Raw genomic sequence first — 17,109 nt, 5'->3', positions numbered from 1 at the left:
CTTCCACTCAGAGACACACCGATTCTTCAGCATCCTACCCTAATCTGCTGCCTCAAATCCCTTGCTCCCAGTGTTTTGTGGTCCCTGGCCTAGGTTGAAAGGACCTCAGGCTATGCCTGTCCACCCCTTTACCACAGTCTAAAGAGCGGTTTCCTGCCATTTATCTGAGCATCTCTGATAACACCAGGAGTTCCTGTCCAGGGAGTGAGGGCCCTGCTTGCTTCCTTCCTAGATCCAAGACATCAGTGTGGAGACAGAAGACAACAAGGAGAAGAAGTCAGCCAAGGATGCCCTGCTTCTGTGGTGCCAGATGAAGACTGCAGGGTGAGGACACCCTGGGCGTGTGGCACTGGAGGGTCAGTGACCCCCAGGCTGTGCTGGGCTCCAGGAACCATGAGCTGGTGACTGTCCTGGAGTCATTGACCAGGGCTCAGCCCTAGTCACCAATTTCTGAATCTCTGTTTATAGTTATCCCAACGTCAATGTACACAACTTCACCACCAGCTGGAGAGATGGACTAGCCTTCAACGCCATTGTGCATAAACACCGGTGAGAAGATGGGGTTAGCACGCAGCAGAGCAGCTGGGTTGGCTAATGACCTGGGGTGCACATGTGGAGACAGAGAAGAGACGAGCTGCACAGCAGTCAGAAGGAAGGAATAGCGCTCGGAGCAGAACCAGAACATGCGGGTGCAGGGCTGCACAGAGCACTTGTGATGGGAAGCAGGGGAGGCAGTATGGGGAGGGGCTGTGAGCAGCAGTGTGGGTTTGGGATGCCTACTTCTGGACAAAATTGGGTCGGTGACTTAGGGATAAAGATTGGTGTGGGTTTCCTCTTCCTCTTTAAGATCTCACATGTTTCTGATCCCTTCTGTCTTTCCTCCCCACCCAGGCCAGACCTGCTGGATTTTGAGTCTCTGAAGAAGTGTAATGCACACTATAATCTGCAGAATGCATTCAATCTGGCTGAAAAGGAACTGGGACTTACCAAGCTGCTGGATCCCGAAGGTGGGGCCAGAGCTATGTGAAAAAGAGGTGGTAGGGTAGAGACAGGAGGTGGACCAGTGGTTGCCAGGGGCTGCGGAGGGGGAAGACATGGAGTAACCACCAACCGATACAGGGGCTTCTTTGGTGGGGGAAGAGAATGTTCTGGAATTAGAAAGTGGTGATGGTTACACAACCTTGTAAATATACTGAAAAACGCGTGGTTGCTCACACCCAGCACTTTGGGAGGCCAAGGCAGGAGGATCACTTGAGCCCAGGAGTTTGGTACCATCCTGGGCAACATAGTGAGACCCCATGACTACCTCGCCCCCGCCCCAAAAAATATATATCTTTACACTGAAAACCACTGAATTATATACATTAAAAGGGTGAATTTTATGGTATGACAATTATTTCTCAGTTTTTTTTTTTAACAAAAGACTGTAGGTAGGAAGAAAAGCAGCCCAGTGACAGAAAGAGCCCTGGGCTGTGGGTTGTGTGCCAGACAGAGCACAGAGGAGCTCCGTGACATATAGCCAGTGGCTGGTCTCTCTGTGGCTCAGTTTCCTCATGTCTTAAAAGAGAGAAGTGGTCTCTAAGGACTCTTCTAAAATTCTAGGATTCTAAATTAAGCTACATGTTGCTGGCCACAGTGGTACCTGCCTATAGTCCTAGCTGCTAGGGAGGCTGAGGCGAGAGGATCACTTGAGCCCAGGAGTTCTAGGCTGCAGTGGGTTATGCTGATTGGGTATCCACACTAAGTTCAGCACTGGTGACCTCCTGGGAGCAGGGGACCACCAGGTTACCTAAGGAGGACTGAACCGGCCCAGGTCAGAATGGAACAGGTCAAAACTCCCACACTGATCAGTAGCCACTGTCAATAGCCACTGTACTCCAGCCTGGGCAACAGCGAGACCTGTCTCTATTTTTTTAAAACAAATTTTTAAGAAAAAAAATTAAGCTGCATGACCTTCTGCTCTCACCCAGAACTGACCTGTGGTCAGCCGACCTTGCTGATTGGTTCCTGTGGTTCTGGTCATAATGCCGATGAGATCAATGAGATCAGTAACAGCGACTGGGCTCTTTTTTTTTTTTTTTTTTTTTTTTTGAGACAGAGTCTCGCTCTGTTGCCCAGACCGGAGTGCAATGGCGCAATCTCGGCTCACTGCAACCTCCGCCTCCTGGGTTCAAGCAATTCTCCTGCCTCAGTCTCCTGAGTAGCTGGGATTACAGGCGCATCCTACCACGCCCGGCTAATTTTTGTATTTTTAGTAGAGACGGGGTTTCACCATGTTGGTCAGGCTGGTCTCTAACTCCTGACCTCGTGATCCGCCCACCTCGGCCTCCCAATGTACTGAGATAACAGGTGTGAGCCCCCGCACCCGACTGCGATTGGGCTCTTATTTGGTACCTGGTTCTGCGCTTGACGTGCTTTAATCTTCACAACACCCCTTTGAAATCAGTACTGTTGTTATCCTCAGTTTATGGAAGAGAAGATGGGGGCCTATAATGGGTAAGCAACTTGCCCAGGTCCTCTGGCAGATGGAGCTGAGACTGGCATTCAGGCAGCCTGGCTCCAGAGCCTGTTTCCTCCGCTGCCTCTGGGAAAGCGGAGACCAATCTTGGTGCAACCAGAACAGGGAGGAGAGAAAGGCCCAGTGACTCCCCTGCTGGAGATGCTCCTTAAGTTCAGTGGGTGGATGTTCACTGGTCTTGACCATTTTCTCCCTGTTTTCCATTCTACCTGTAGCCATATCACCTGGGCCCTTTTACTGCAGAATGACAAGTGTCAGCAAGCTAGCAACAGACGTAGGCTTCATGCAGTGCTCCTTGGAGAGCCTCTGGGCAGCATGGCTGTAATTCAGAACCTGGAAATAAAGCTAAGCATTCTGTAACTTTCCGAGATGACTTCAGTGGCTCCTGCCTGCCCATGTGTTTCCAGAAATAGGCAAGAGGCTTCTGGTCTCATAGTCTTACCTTTAGGATAAAATCTGGCCTATTTAAGAGAACCCACAGATTTCAAGTTATGGTCAGCCTCAGTTGGGCGCTGGAAGCCAATTCGGCTTGAAAGACACTCCCTTCCTTGGGCCCACAGCTGAGCTTTAGGATTGAGGTTAGAAATGGTGTGATCACACCTGGAGATGGTGCTGAGAGCTGGCCTCTGTCCCCACTGAGCTGCAGGGATCACAGGGCCCATCACTCTGAGCATCCTAGGTTCAGGAGGCTTAGTTCATGCCTTCCATCCTGCTGCCCCTCAATCCATTGACTTCTTAGACATTATTCCAGCCTAAAAGTCCATGATCCATCCCCACATAGCAATGCTGTTTCTTTTCTTGCTTTTCTTCCCCAAACAACTAATTTTGGTCTCCACAGGGAACTCTGGGTAAAAGCCTCCTTGTGCTTCTGGAGTTTGTGCTCTCCTTGGAGGGCACTTCTTGTTTCCAGGAGAAGGGGAAAAAAAGATGAGCTTTTTTGGTGCCCTTTTCATTTGAATGGCTGAGTTGTCATTTTGCTCTAAAAGGAGATGGAGAGATGTCAGCCTTGGAGGACTGGGCAGGCCCAGGGTTTGGGGTAAGTGATGCAAGTTATGGATGAACTTCTGGGAGGCCTGACCCAAATGGTCCTCTCTTGCAGATGTGAATGTGGACCAGCCAGATGAGAAGTCAATCATTACCTATGTGGCTACTTACTACCATTACTTCTCCAAGATGAAGGCCCTGGCTGTGGAAGGCAAGAGAATTGGCAAGGTACTGTCCATGGGCAGTAGGCATAAAGGCCAGAGGAGGCCCGGCTGAGGGGTCTTACTCCCCCAGTGCAAGGGCAGGGTGGAGCTGCAGGACTGGGCCAGGGACCCTGTGGCTGGGACTGTCATGTCCCTGTCTTCTGCCTCCCAGGTGCTGGACCATGCCATGGAGGCAGAGCGCCTGGTGGAGAAGTACGAGTCCCTGGCCTCGGAGCTGTTGCAGTGGATCGAGCAAACAATTGTGACCCTCAATGACCGGCAGTTGGCCAACTCCCTGAGCGGGGTCCAGAACCAGCTGCAGTCCTTCAACTCCTACCGCACCGTGGAGAAGCCGCCCAAGTAGGTGTCCCTGGGGCCCCACCCTTATCTGAGCTATGCTCCCACGAGAGGAAGCCTAAATTAGCACAGCCTTCAGGGAGGGAAATTTGGCAGTACGTAAATGCAGTGGAGATTTCCCGCACCAGAAGCATCCAAACAACATAGCTGATACAAAATAAATTTTTTTAATGATTAGCTGTTTTTAAAAATCATGCTGTGGGCCGGGCATGGTGGCTCACGCCTGTAATCCCAGCACTTTGGGAGGCCAAGGTGGGCAGATCACCGAGACCGGTCTGGCCAACATGGTGAAACCCCATCTCTACTAAGGTCGGGAGTTTGAGACCAGCCTGGCCAACATGGTGAAACCCTGTCTCTACTAAAAATACAAAAAAATTAGCTGGGCTTGGTGGCACACGCCTGTCATCACAGCTACTCGGGAGGCTGAGGCAGGAGAACCACCTGAACCCGGGAGGCAGAGGTTGCAGTGAGCCGAGATCATGCCACTGCACTCCAGCCTGGGTGACAGAGCAAGACTCCATCTCAAAAAACAAACAAACAAACATGCTGTGGAAATGATTGCTATGATGTGTTGAGTCAGTGCGATCCATCAGATAAGATTACTGATCAGATGTCATGGCAACCCAATCCCAGCATAGGATAGAGGGGACTGGACCTGACAGGCAGGTCACAACTGGCAATGTGGGTGTGGCTGGTAACGTGAGAATTGCAGAGGTTCTTATCATTTCAATATTTTAGCAATTAACTGTTCCAAGTATGTGACTGCTGTTAGGCAATTCTGTTCAGTACCTGCCAAAACGTCTGTGTTTATGTTGTCATGGAGTTCTTTTGGAGTTAATATATATCAGCTCTGAAACTAATATTAGTCCAGAAGACGATTGTTTCTATACATTCCAGGGAATGATTTAAGGTGTACCCTTTAACCTAGGAAGTCGTCTTCTGGACATTAAACAAAGATGTAGCTTCAAGGATGTTCATCAACACAACCACCAGAAAAGAAAAATAAGTCATGGGCAGCCACTGAAAATAATATTAAAGAAATGCATTTATTGACATGGAAAGATGTTCATGAAAAATAAGCGGGGAAATAGGTTATAAAAGAATTATTTCGGCTGGGCACCATGGCTCACGCCTGTAATCCCAGCACTTTGGGAGGCTGAGGCAGGTGGATCACTTGAGGTCAGGAGTTTGAGACCAGCCTGGCCAGCATGGTGAAACCCCGTCTCTACTAAAAATACATAAATTAGCCAGGTGTGGTGGTGCACGCCTGTAATCCCAGCTACTTGGGAGGCTCAGGCAAGAGATTGGCTTGAACCCAGGAGGCAGAGGTTGCAGTGAGCCCAGATCGGACCACTGCACTCCAGCCTGGGTGACAAAGCAAGACTCTGTCTCAAAATAAAATAAAATGATGTTCTTTTGGTTAGCCCGTATTTTCTGGCTTCCACATAAAGAGTTTATATTGCTTTTGTAAGAAGAAAAGCAACACAGGACACCCATTTGGAAGAGTAAAGAGTCCTTGTGACCCTTGTGGGCTTTAATTCTGACCCCAACCCGGCCTCCTGCCTCAGGTTTACCGAGAAAGGGAACTTGGAAGTGCTGCTCTTCACCATCCAGAGCAAGCTTCGGGCCAACAACCAGAAGGTCTACACACCCCGCGAGGGCCGGCTCATCTCGGACATCAACAAGGTCCGTGGCTGCCCACAGGCTACCCACCCTCAGGGCAGCCCCTAGCCCAGACACCTTGCACACATCCCCAAACCCAGGGCCATCTCAACCTTCACCAAGTTCTACTATCTGCTGCCCCATCTGGAAACTCGAGCACTCTACCCAGCTGCCCACGCTGTGCCAGATGTGATTGTCCCATCCTCTCAGGCACAAGGCTCCCTGTCCCTTTGTCTGACTCTCCATACAAGGTCACGTAAGGAAATTATGCCCCAAGTCCCTCAGCTTATTAAACTTGTCCCCAACTTACTATCCCTTCTTTTATTTTTTTCACAATATTGTAAGATTACTAAAAGTAAAAATAAGGTTTGCACACAGTCCTGCCAATACAAAGGAATCAGATGGTTTCCACTGTTTCTGCTCCCTCCAGTCCTTTTCCAGAAGCTTCTACATGGCTTCACAGACTCCCAGCGCTGCCCTTTTTCCTATTTCCACGCCCAGCCATCTCACCCACTGCATTCCACGGATCCACCAGACCAAGCTTCCGTGGGACTTACCATGTGCCTCCAGCCCCACTGAGCCCTCCCTGCCCTGTCCCTTCCACTAACCCTGTCCCCACCCCACAGGCTTGGGAGCGGCTGGAGAAGGCGGAGCACGAGCGTGAGCTGGCCCTGCGCACCGAGCTCATCCGCCAGGAGAAGCTGGAGCAGCTGGCCGCCCGCTTCGACCGCAAGGCTGCTATGCGGGAGACATGGCTCAGTGAGAACCAGCGCCTCGTGTCCCAGGTAGGACTTGAGGCTCCTAGGATGCTTAGGCTGGTCAGAACTGGGAGAGAGACAGGGGTGGATAAGAAGCCCTGTGGGGTGGAGAGACAATGAACCACAAAATCCGTCACCTGGGTAAAAAGGCCTAGAGGTCCGGGAGCCAGGGGCCAGAGGCTGGGACAGGAGAGAGGGTTGGTGACACAGGATGGGGGTGGGATAGGGAGGGAACTTAGAGCCACCGCATGGATCTGGGATCTTGCAGCCCAAGTGCCCTGCAGGATAGAGGAGCAGGCAGAGGCACTGTCCCTTGGTCCCCGCACCTCTTCTCCCTGCCCGTGACACAGGACAACTTTGGGCTGGAGCTGGCAGCTGTCGAGGCAGCAGTACGGAAGCACGAAGCCATTGAGACGGACATCGTGGCCTACAGTGGCCGGGTGCAGGCGGTGGACGCCGTGGCTGCAGAGCTGGCCGCCGAGCGCTACCATGACATCAAGCGCATCGCCGCTCGGCAGCACAACGTGGCACGGCTCTGGGACTTCTTGCGGCAGATGGTGGCCGCCCGACGGGAGCGGCTCCTCCTCAACCTGGAGCTGCAGAAGGTGTTCCAGGATCTGCTCTACCTCATGGACTGGATGGAAGAGATGAAGGTACCAGTGAGGCATGCTGGGTGGGGTACGGATGATCAAGAGTCGAGGGGGCCCCACAGCGGGTGCGTTCGCCCGTCTGCTCGGTCGATATCTGTGGAGCGTGAACCAGCACAGGGCCCTGTCCCCAGTTGCAGGGAACAAAGTAAACAGGGCCCTGTCCGCATGGGGTTCGTGTTCCAGATGGAGGAGGCTGATGACAAAACCCACGGAACTTTCCATAAACAAAAGAGCAGGGGCCATAAAACCACTGATGAAACTGGAACAGGGTGGTGTGAGGGGCTGGTCAGACAAGGCCTCTGAGAAAATGCCATTTAAGCCGAGACCAGAATAGTGCCAAGAGCCAGCACAGAGAGCTCTCAGGAGAGAACGTTCCGGGCAGAAGGAACAGCCGGCACAGGCCCTCAGCCTGAATCAGCATGGTGTGTTCAGGATCAGAAGGAAGGCTGGTGGGCTGTGAGCATGAGGCGTGGGGGCCGTGGACAGATTTGGGAGGGCACAGCCAGCCCACCAGGGCCTTACAGGCCTGGTTAGGGAGTTTGGATTTTATTCAAAGTAACATGGATCCTTTAAAGTGATTTGAAAGGGCCAGGCGCAGTGGCTCACGCCTGTAATCCCAGCTCTTTGGGAGGCCAAGGCGGGCAGATCACTTGAGGTCAGGAGTTCAAGACCAGCCTGGCCAACATGGTGAAACCCCATCTCTATAAAAATACAGAAATTAACCAGGTGCGGTGGCATGCGCCTGTAGTCCCAGCTACTCAAGAGGCTGAGACAGCAGAATCGCTTGAACCCAGGAGGCGGAGGTTGTAGTGAGCCGAGATCGCACCACTGCACTCCAGCCTAGGTGATAGAGCAAGACTCAGTCAAAAAAAAGAAAAATGCAGCTAGGCAAGGTGGCTCACGCCTGTAATCCTAAGACTTTGGGAGGCCGAGGTGGGTGGATCACCTGAGGTCAGGAGTCCGAGACCAGCCTGGCCAACATGGTGAAACCCCATCTCTACTAAAAATACAAAAATTAGCCGCGCGTGGTGGTACACGCCTGTAATCCCAGCTACTCAGGAGGCTGAGGAAAGAGAATCGCTTGGACCCAGGAGGTGGAGGTTGCAGTGAGCCGAGATTGTGCTACTGCACTCCAGCCTGCACTACAGGAGCGAGACTCCATCTCAAAATAAATAAATAAATAAAGTTATTAGAAGGTTTTGAGGGGGGGAGAGACTTGATTGTACCTTACGTTTGGAAAAAAGTCACTTTGGCTACTCTGAAGAATGCCTGTGGGCAGGCAGCATGACAGCGAGACCTGTTAGAGATTGCTGCCATCTTCCAGGCAGGCAGCGGCCAGGAGGGTGGATTGGGGAGAGATGTGGAAGGAAGGCTGCTGGGTGCTGGGGTGGAGCGGTGGTGACAGGAGGGTGTCGATGATTCTGAGGCTGAGAAGATTAGTCACAGCAAAGCTTCCAAGAGCAGGAGTTAGTTAGAACATTGTTCCACAGCAGGGGAGTTCAGGATAAGGAGGTCGGGGTGCCAGGGCAGAACTGGAGTATCTCAGTGTGTGTGAACAAGCAGGTTCTCACCTGGGTGCAACACCTGGAGCCGTGGAGAAGTTGGAAGGAAAACGCAGCCAGGTTAGCGCGTGCGTGCTCAGGCGGGCATCCGCACTCCATGTGTGCTTGGCAGGGCCGGCTGCAGTCTCAGGACCTGGGCAAGCACCTAGCGGGAGTGGAGGACCTGCTGCAGTTGCATGAGCTGGTGGAGGCAGACATCGCCGTGCAGGCCGAGAGGGTGCGGGCCGTCAGCGCCTCTGCCCTGCGCTTCTGCAACCCAGGGAAAGGTGAAAAGTCAGCGAAGGCACTGGAGAGGGAGGGGCTGGGAAGGAGCACATCAAGAGCCGAGGTGGAAGGGTTGGGAAACCTGGGGACGGGAAAGATGGTGGCCAAACGATGGTGACTGAGCTAAAGCCAGGGAGGGAAGTCCAAGAGAGTGTGGTGGCAGGGAGCAGCCGGAGGGCTGGGTTAAGGCTCTGACCCTCTCCTGTGACTTTCTCAGAGTATAGACCTTGCGACCCGCAGCTGGTGTCGGAGCGGGTGGCCAAGCTAGAGCAGAGCTATGAGGCACTGTGCGAGTTGGCAGCGGCGCGGCGGGCCCGGCTGGAGGAGTCACGGCGGCTCTGGCGTTTCCTCTGGGAGGTGGGCGAAGCTGAGGCCTGGGTGCGGGAGCAGCAGCACCTCCTGGCCTCAGCTGACACGGGCCGGGACCTGACCGGTGCCCTCCGCCTGCTCAACAAGCACACGGCCCTGCGGGGCGAGATGAGCGGCCGGCTGGGGCCCCTGAAGCTCACCCTGGAGCAGGGCCAGCAGTTGGTGGCCGAGGGTCACCCTGGGGCAAGCCAGGCCTCTGCTCGTGCAGCTGAGCTCCAAGCCCAGTGGGAGCGGCTAGAGGCCCTGGCCGAGGAGCGTGCCCAGCGGCTGGCCCAAGCTGCTAGCCTCTACCAGTTCCAGGCTGATGCAAACGACATGGAGGCCTGGTTGGTTGACGCACTGCGCCTGGTGTCCAGCCCTGAGCTGGGGCATGACGAGTTCTCCACGCAGGCTCTAGCCAGGCAGCATCGGGCCCTGGAGGAGGAGATCCGAAGCCACCGGCCAACCCTGGACGCCTTGAGGGAACAGGCAGCAGCCCTGCCCCCCGCACTGAGCTGCACGCCTGAGGTGCGAGGCCGGGTGCCCACCCTGGAGCGGCACTATGAGGAGCTGCAGGCCCGGGCAGGCGAGCGAGCACGGGCCCTGGAGGCAGCCCTGGCGCTCTACACCATGCTCAGCGAGGCTGGGGCCTGCGGGCTCTGGGTGGAGGAGAAGGAGCAGTGGCTCAACGGGCTGGCCCTGCCTGAGCGCCTGGAGGACCTGGAGGTCGTGCAGCAGAGGTAGGCCCCTCAGGCTCCCAGTGGGACCGGCCTTGGGAGGCGGGGAGGTGGTGGGGTGGGGGGGCAGGATGTGGGTGGTGAGTCCCTCCATGAACTGCCTGCCTCACCCCTTTGAGTCTTAATGGTTGTCCATTTCTAGTTTTAACAAAAAATGTTAACCATACTCACAAGTAGAGACATTTCACCACAAACCCCTCTACACCCGTCACCCAGATTCAGTCATTGCCAATATCTTGCTCTATTTGATTCTCTGCCCTTTTAAAAAGCAAATCCCCGATTAGCACGTCCCTCCTACATTCTTCAGGGTGTGCCCTTTAAGAAATACGAGGAAGCGGCAGGGTGCGGTGACTCACACCTGTAATCCCAGCACTTTGGGAGGCCAAGGCTGGTGGATCATGAGGTCAGGAGATTGAGACCATCCTGGCCAACATGGTGAAACCCCATCTCTACTAAAAATACAAAAAATTAGCCAGGCACGGTGGCAGGCGCCTGTAGTCCCAGTTACTCTGGAGGCTGAGGCAGGAGAAGGCATGAACCCGGGAGGCGGAGCTTGCAGTGAGCCAAGATCACGCCACTGCACTCCAGCCTGGGCAACAGAGCGAGACTCTGTCTCAAAAAAAAAAAAAAAAAAAAAAAAAGACGAGGAAGCATTCTAACCTACAATATATTATTTTTAAAGTGTCTGTGTGGACTTAAAATAGCTGAGGCTTTGAAGTTATAAACCTTTTAGACAGAGACACTAAAATAGCTTTATTTACAGAATAAATCTTCAAACCATTTATTCAATAATCTTAAATTTTTTTTATAGAACCACAATACCATTATCACATAGAGCAAAATTAGGAATTTCTTGATATGATCTATGATCAATGTGTAATCAAATTTCCTGGTGTTTAAAAAAATGTAATTAGGTCAGGCCTGGTGGCTCACACCTGTAATCCCAGCACTTTGGGAGGCCAAGGCAGGAGGATCACTTGAGTCTAAGAGTTCATAACCAGCCTGGGCAACATAGTGAGACTCCACCTCTACAAAATTTTTTTTTAATTAGCCAGGCATGGTGGCAGGCACCTGTAGTCCCAGCTACTGGGGAGGCTGAAGCAGGAGGATTGCTTGAGCCCAGAGGTCGAGGCTGCAGTGAGCTGAGATCGTGCCACTGCACTCCAACCTGGGTGACAGAGTAAGACCCTATCTCAAAAAAATAAATAAAAATAAAAATGTAATTAAAGATGTTTTTTAGTTTTCAAGGTATCCTAATGTAGAGGTTAACAAAGTGCAACCCTTGGGCCAAATCCAGCTGCTGCCTGTTTTTGTAAATAAAGTTTTATTGGAACAGAGCTACACTCGCCCTTTTGCATATTGCCCATGGCTGCTTTCAGGCTACAGCAGCAGGGCTGAATAGTTGCCGCAGCAGCTGCATGGCTCACAAAGCCTATAATATTTACCATCAAGCCCTTTACAGAAAACATTTGCAGACCCTGCCCTATTAGAACATAAAATGTTGGCCAGGCGAGGTGGCTTACGCCTGTAATCCCAGCACTTTGGGAGGCCAAGGCGGGTGGATCATGAGGTCAGGAGTTCAAGACCAGCCTGGCCAAGATAGTGAAACACTCATCTCTACTAAAAATACAAAAATTAGCTAGGCTTGGTGGCGGGCGCCTGTAATCCCAGCTACTCGGGAAGCTGAGGCAGAGAATTGCTTGAACCCAGGAGGCAGAGGTTGCAGTGAGTCGAGATTGCACCACTACGCTCCAGCCTGGGTGACAGAGCGAGACTCCATCTCAAAAACAAAAACAAAACATAAAATGTCCCTGGAAGAAGTTATCCTTCACATTTTCATCACCCAGACAAATATTTTTGGTTATTACTTCATTTTCTAACACATATTAGTGGGATGAGACCCAGATAGGCAGCTAAGGGTGAAGTCCCAGGAGGGTGAGCGGATCTGATAAAGGGTTGGCCCCATGCCAGGGTCTAGTTTGACTTGTGTGTCTGTTCCTGACCTTTACCTTTCACCATCTTTTGAGCATTTCTAGTGATGACAGTTATTCTGCTTGTTTTGGGGGAGTTGGGGGTTCCTCCCTTGACCCACAGATACTATGAACCTCATAGGCTGACAGGCACAGAGACTCCTGCAGATAAGCCTCCTGGTGAAGGAGACACCCTCCTGGGTGTCTAAGAGAGGTGGACTTAGGTGGAGTGGGCACATCGCTGCCTCCCACTGTTCACGCCTGGCTCTTCCACCCTCTCAGGTTCGAGACCCTGGAGCCTGAAATGAACACCCTTGCAGCACAAATCACTGCGGTGAATGACATTGCCGAGCAGTTACTGAAGGCCAACCCCCCAGGCAAGGACCGCATTGTCAACACCCAGGAGCAGCTCAACCACAGGTGGGTTTGGGAGGGCAGGACTGGGAAACTGACAGAAAAATGAAGCAATGGGGATGGCAGTGAGGCAGGTTTTGTAGGGCCTGGAAGGGTGGCTACAAAGGAGGAAGCAAACCAGTCTGGAATATGTTAGGGAAGGAAAAAGGATGAAAGAGACGAGAGAGGGGGTCAAGGTAGTCTGAAGCGGCTGCTGGCCAGAAAGGGAGGAGTCAAGGGGAGATGCCAAGGGAGAGAGAAGCAGGGAAGAAGCTTCCAAACAGGCCTGGCCAGGGCAGGAAGCTGAACCTTCCCCCTGCTCTCAGGTGGCAGCAGTTTCGGTCCCTGGCAGACGGCAAGAAGGCAGCTCTCACCTCAGCCCTGAGCATCCAGAACTACCACTTAGAGTGCACGGAGACCCAGGCCTGGATGAGAGAGAAGACCAAAGTCATCGAGTCCACCCAGGGCCTAGGCAACGATCTGGCTGGGGTGCTGGCCCTGCAGCGCAAGCTGGCCGGCACGGAGCGGGACCTGGAGGCCATCGCTGCCCGGGTGGGTGAACTGACTCGAGAGGCAAATGCCCTGGCTGCCGGCCATCCCGCTCAGGCAGCGGCCATCAACGCCCGGCTGAGAGAGGTGCAGACCGGCTGGGAGGACCTCAGGGCCACCATGCGGCGTCGAGAAGAATCGCTGGGGGAGGCACGACGGCTGCAGGACTTCCTGCGCAGCTTGGATGACTTCCAGGCCTGGCTAGGCCGCACTCAGACTGCTGTGGCCTCTGAAGAAGGGCCGGCCACCCTGCCTGAGGCAGAGGCCCTCCTGGCCCAACACGCAGCCCTGCGGGGAGAGGTGGAGCGGGCCCAGAGCGAGTACAGCCGGCTGCGAGCCCTGGGCGAGGAGGTGACCCGGGACCAGGCTGACCCCCAGTGCCTCTTCCTACGACAGCGACTGGAGGCCCTGGGAACTGGCTGGGAGGAGCTGGGCCGAATGTGGGAGAGCCGGCAAGGTCGCCTGGCCCAGGCCCACGGCTTCCAGGGATTCCTGCGGGATGCTCGTCAGGCTGAGGGCGTGCTCAGCAGCCAGGTGAAAGTCCAGGGCAAAGTCCCAACCAGGAGGAAGAGCAAAGTAGGGACCCGGGGAAATGTAAAGGAGCAGGATGGGCAGGATGGGCAGGAAGGACATACTAGCAAAATGGGGCAGCGCAGTGGTTCACGCCTGAAATCCCAGCACTTTGGGAGGCTAGGAGGATCACTTGAGGCTGAGAATATCCATACCAACCTGGGCAACATGGCAAGACCTTGTCTCTACAAAAAAATTTTTTAAAGAAAATAGAAGAATTTTTTAAAAAGAAAAATGGGAGCCAGATAGGATGGCTCACACTTGTAATCTCAGTATTTTGGGAGGCCGAGGCAGGAGAATAACTTGAGCTCAGGAGTTTGAGACCAGCCTGGGGCAACATGGTGAGACCCCCATCTCTACAAAAAAAAAAAAAAATTAGCTAGGCATGGTGGTACATGCCTGTAGTCCCAGCTACTGGGGAGGCTGAGGCTGATGGATCACTTGAGCCAGGAGTTTGAGGCTGTAGTGAGCTGTGATCGTGCCACTGCACTCCAACCTGGGCCACAGAATGAGACCCTGTCTCAAAAAAAGAAAAAAGAAAGAAAAGTGGGAATGAAAAAAATGTGAATATAATTTACTAAAACTGACTTTAGAAGAAATAGAAAACCCAGTTTGTCATGTAACTGTTAAATGGAATCAGGAGCTAGCTAGCAGTGAGATAGAACAGGATTTGGGCCGGGCGCGGTGGCTCACGCTTGTAATCCCAGCACTTTGGGAGGCCGAGGCGGGCGGATCACGAGGTCAGGGGATCAAGACCACGGTGAAACCCCGTCTCTACTAAAAATACAAAAAATTAGCTGGGCGTGGTGGTGGGCGCCTGTAGTCCCAGCTACTCGGAGAGGCTGAGGCAGGAGAATGGCGTGAACCCGGGAGGCGGAGCTTGCAGTGAGCCGAGATTGTACCATTGCACTCCAGCCTGGGCGACAGAGCAAGACTCTGTCTCAAAAAAAAAAAAAAACAGGATTTGGGCTGGGGAATGGAAGGTCCTTCCCACCCAGCTTCCCTGTGACTTTCTGAGACTCCCACGCTGGCTAGCAGGCTCCCTGTCTTCAGAGCTCTCTGGGCTACCCTCCCTGTCCGTGGGTTGGCCCCTACCTCTCAGATTTGCCCCTGGGTGGGTCCCTCCTAAGGGGGTGAATTGTGCTGGGGAAAATGAGCTGAATGTCACCCCTCCCACACAGGAATATGTTCTGTCTCACACGGAGATGCCAGGGACACTCCAGGCTGCTGATGCTGCCATTAAAAAACTGGAGGACTTCATGAGCACCATGGACGCCAATGGGGAACGGATCCGTGGGCTCCTGGAGGCTGGGCGCCAGCTGGTATCTGAAGGCAACATCCACGCCGACAAGATTCGGGAAAAGGCAGACTCCATCGAGAGGAGGTCTGATGAGGACAGTCCATGAATTAGGGGTCCCGGGGTGAATCGGAGAAACAGGGTGGCCTCAAAGATAAATGTGGCACAGGAAACCCACAGATGGGGCAGGAGCTGACAGAGAAGTAGAGGGGAAGAACCAAGTGGTTGGAGAGGGCTGGGAGGTTCCGCCCCCCAACCAGGGCCAAAAGGAAGTCAGGATTCCTGGGTAGCCTCATTGTGCTCCCAGAAGGCGTTATTCCCCTAGAAGAAATGGAGGCCCCTAGGTTAGCCAAAGGGTCACAACCCTTTCACAGCAAATTCCAGAGTTTCACAAGAGGGTGTCGTTCCAGGCACAAGAAGAATCAAGACGCAGCGCAGCAGTTTCTGGGCCGTCTTCGGGACAACCGGGAGCAGCAGCATTTCCTGCAAGATTGTCATGAGGTGAGGCTCCCTGGGGCCCTGGGATATTCCTTAGCCATCCTTTTCTCACCTTGAGCCTAGAATAAGTCCAGCACAAGGTCACCGGAGACTGTGAGCCCCTTCATAGCTTCTTCCCAAGGCGCCCACTTCTCCTGGCTCACTGTGGCCCTGCTTTTATGCCCCCCTCTCCCCTCCCTTGGAAATGTCCCCTCTCCTTTGTCCCTGTTTTATGTTTGGTCCAGCTGAAGCTCTGGATTGATGAGAAGATGCTGACAGCCCAGGACGTGTCCTATGACGAGGCCCGCAACCTGCATACCAAGTGGCAGAAGCACCAGGCGTTCATGGCTGAGCTGGCTGCCAACAAAGACTGGCTGGACAAGGTGGACAAGGTGAGCAGTGCTGTGGGGGCTGCCTCTGGGCAGAGTCCCCTACGGTGCAGGGGAGGCCTGGCTCCAGGACGTGGTTTTTGTCATGGTTAGAGATTGTGGGGTTCTGGTGCCACAGCTCCACGGTGGAAAGTTATGGCCTGGGAAATAAACGTCTTTGTTGGAGGCAAAGAGTGGGACAGTGAGTCTAGAACCTTGATAAAGTACAAATTAGTAGGTAGCCAAACTGCAGCTTGGATTTGACACCATGACTGTTCCTGAGTTCAGAGCAGGATGATGCTCTTCCGCAGGCTCTGCAAACCTTGTCTGGAAAGGGCTTGGGCTGGATGGTCAATATCTGAGGCTTTGCAGTCCAAACAGTTTCTGCTACAACTACTCATCTCTGTCGTTGTAGTGCAAAAGCAGCTGCAGAGAACAGGTGAATGAATGAACATGGTTGTTTCCCAATAAAACTTTATTTGTAAAAACAGGCAGTGGGCCAGATTACCTCATGGGCTGTATGTAGTCTGCCAATCCTTATTTTCAAGTCTTGCTGTCCTTGGTTCTTGGTCTCCCACCTAGCTCTTCCTCAAGAGTCAAGGACAGATAAAGCTTTATATCTGCTCAGCAAGTATCCCTACAGAACATGGTTATGTGCTCAACAGTCTGCGAGGCACTGCAAGGTCTACGAAAAGACACTTTCCTTCCCTCAAGGGCATGATGGTTGGGACAAAAGGAGACCAGTGTGCTTTCAAGTGTTTCCATTTGTTCAGCAAACATTTACTTGATGCTACTATATCCAAAGCATTGTATTAGGCCCTGCGTGGGGTCTGAAAGGGATCCCATGGTAGGCTCCACCCTGCAGGAACAACACTGTAGCCAGGATATGAGGCATATATGCAGGTAGCTAAATTGAATCCAGAGCAGAATCTGATGAATGCCGTGAGAGTGGCCCCACTGAAGCCTGGGGAATAAGGAGAGAGGAGATATGGAAATTCTAGAAGCAGCAACATCCAGGGTAGTCCATGGAGGATGAGTAGAATTTGGACAAGTGGAGATATTGAGGAAGAGATGTTTCCAGGTAGAGAATACCAAACAGAAAACCAGTGGCAGGCAGTGCCTGTTTGGGAGCAAGGGGGTGAGTGAGTCCAGCAGCAGCACAGAATGTGTGCAGGGCCCCATAGAAGAAGAGGTGGGAGAGAAGCCCCGGAAAGCCCTGACCACCACATGCGTGTGCTTCCAAGTGTCGATTGTGCTCAAGGTTGTGAAGCTACCCAGGCAGTGCTAGCCTTTGATGCTCTCCATCCATCCTGACAGCCACAGCCACCTGCAAAATGGCCTGAAGGCAGTGTCTGGGTTTGTGTTCCCCTAGAAGCAGACCCTGAAACAATGATTCTAGGGAGGTGACCCCGGGAAGCATCAGTAGCGGGGTGGAGCCATGA

The 17,109-nt window shown here is 53.1% G+C and overlaps 1 protein-coding gene across 3 annotated transcripts in view; it reads left to right on the top strand.

Annotated features, from left to right (window-relative positions):
• Positions 1-17,109, top strand: part of SPTBN2 (spectrin beta, non-erythrocytic 2) — a 42,788-nt gene that overhangs the window by 13,706 nt on the left and 11,973 nt on the right. For all 3 annotated transcript variants that reach the window (XM_032153577.2, XM_032153578.2, XM_058438970.1), the window contains 15 exons: positions 233-324; positions 469-549; positions 892-1,007; positions 3,618-3,730; positions 3,878-4,065; positions 5,631-5,748; positions 6,351-6,509; positions 6,833-7,135; positions 8,807-8,960; positions 9,176-10,046; positions 12,296-12,433; positions 12,733-13,489; positions 14,707-14,909; positions 15,233-15,323; positions 15,545-15,691. In XM_032153577.2, the coding sequence (XP_032009468.1) occupies positions 233-324; positions 469-549; positions 892-1,007; positions 3,618-3,730; positions 3,878-4,065; positions 5,631-5,748; positions 6,351-6,509; positions 6,833-7,135; positions 8,807-8,960; positions 9,176-10,046; positions 12,296-12,433; positions 12,733-13,489; positions 14,707-14,909; positions 15,233-15,323; positions 15,545-15,691 (3,531 nt within the window). The remainder of the gene's footprint in view (positions 1-232; positions 325-468; positions 550-891; positions 1,008-3,617; positions 3,731-3,877; positions 4,066-5,630; positions 5,749-6,350; positions 6,510-6,832; positions 7,136-8,806; positions 8,961-9,175; positions 10,047-12,295; positions 12,434-12,732; positions 13,490-14,706; positions 14,910-15,232; positions 15,324-15,544; positions 15,692-17,109) is intronic.

Source organism: Hylobates moloch, unplaced genomic scaffold, assembly GCF_009828535.3.
Source record: "Hylobates moloch isolate HMO894 unplaced genomic scaffold, HMol_V3 SCAFFOLD_5, whole genome shotgun sequence".
NCBI lineage: Eukaryota > Metazoa > Chordata > Mammalia > Primates > Hylobatidae > Hylobates > Hylobates moloch.
Note: the sequence above shows the minus strand (reverse complement) of the source record. Positions and strands in the feature narration are given on the sequence as shown.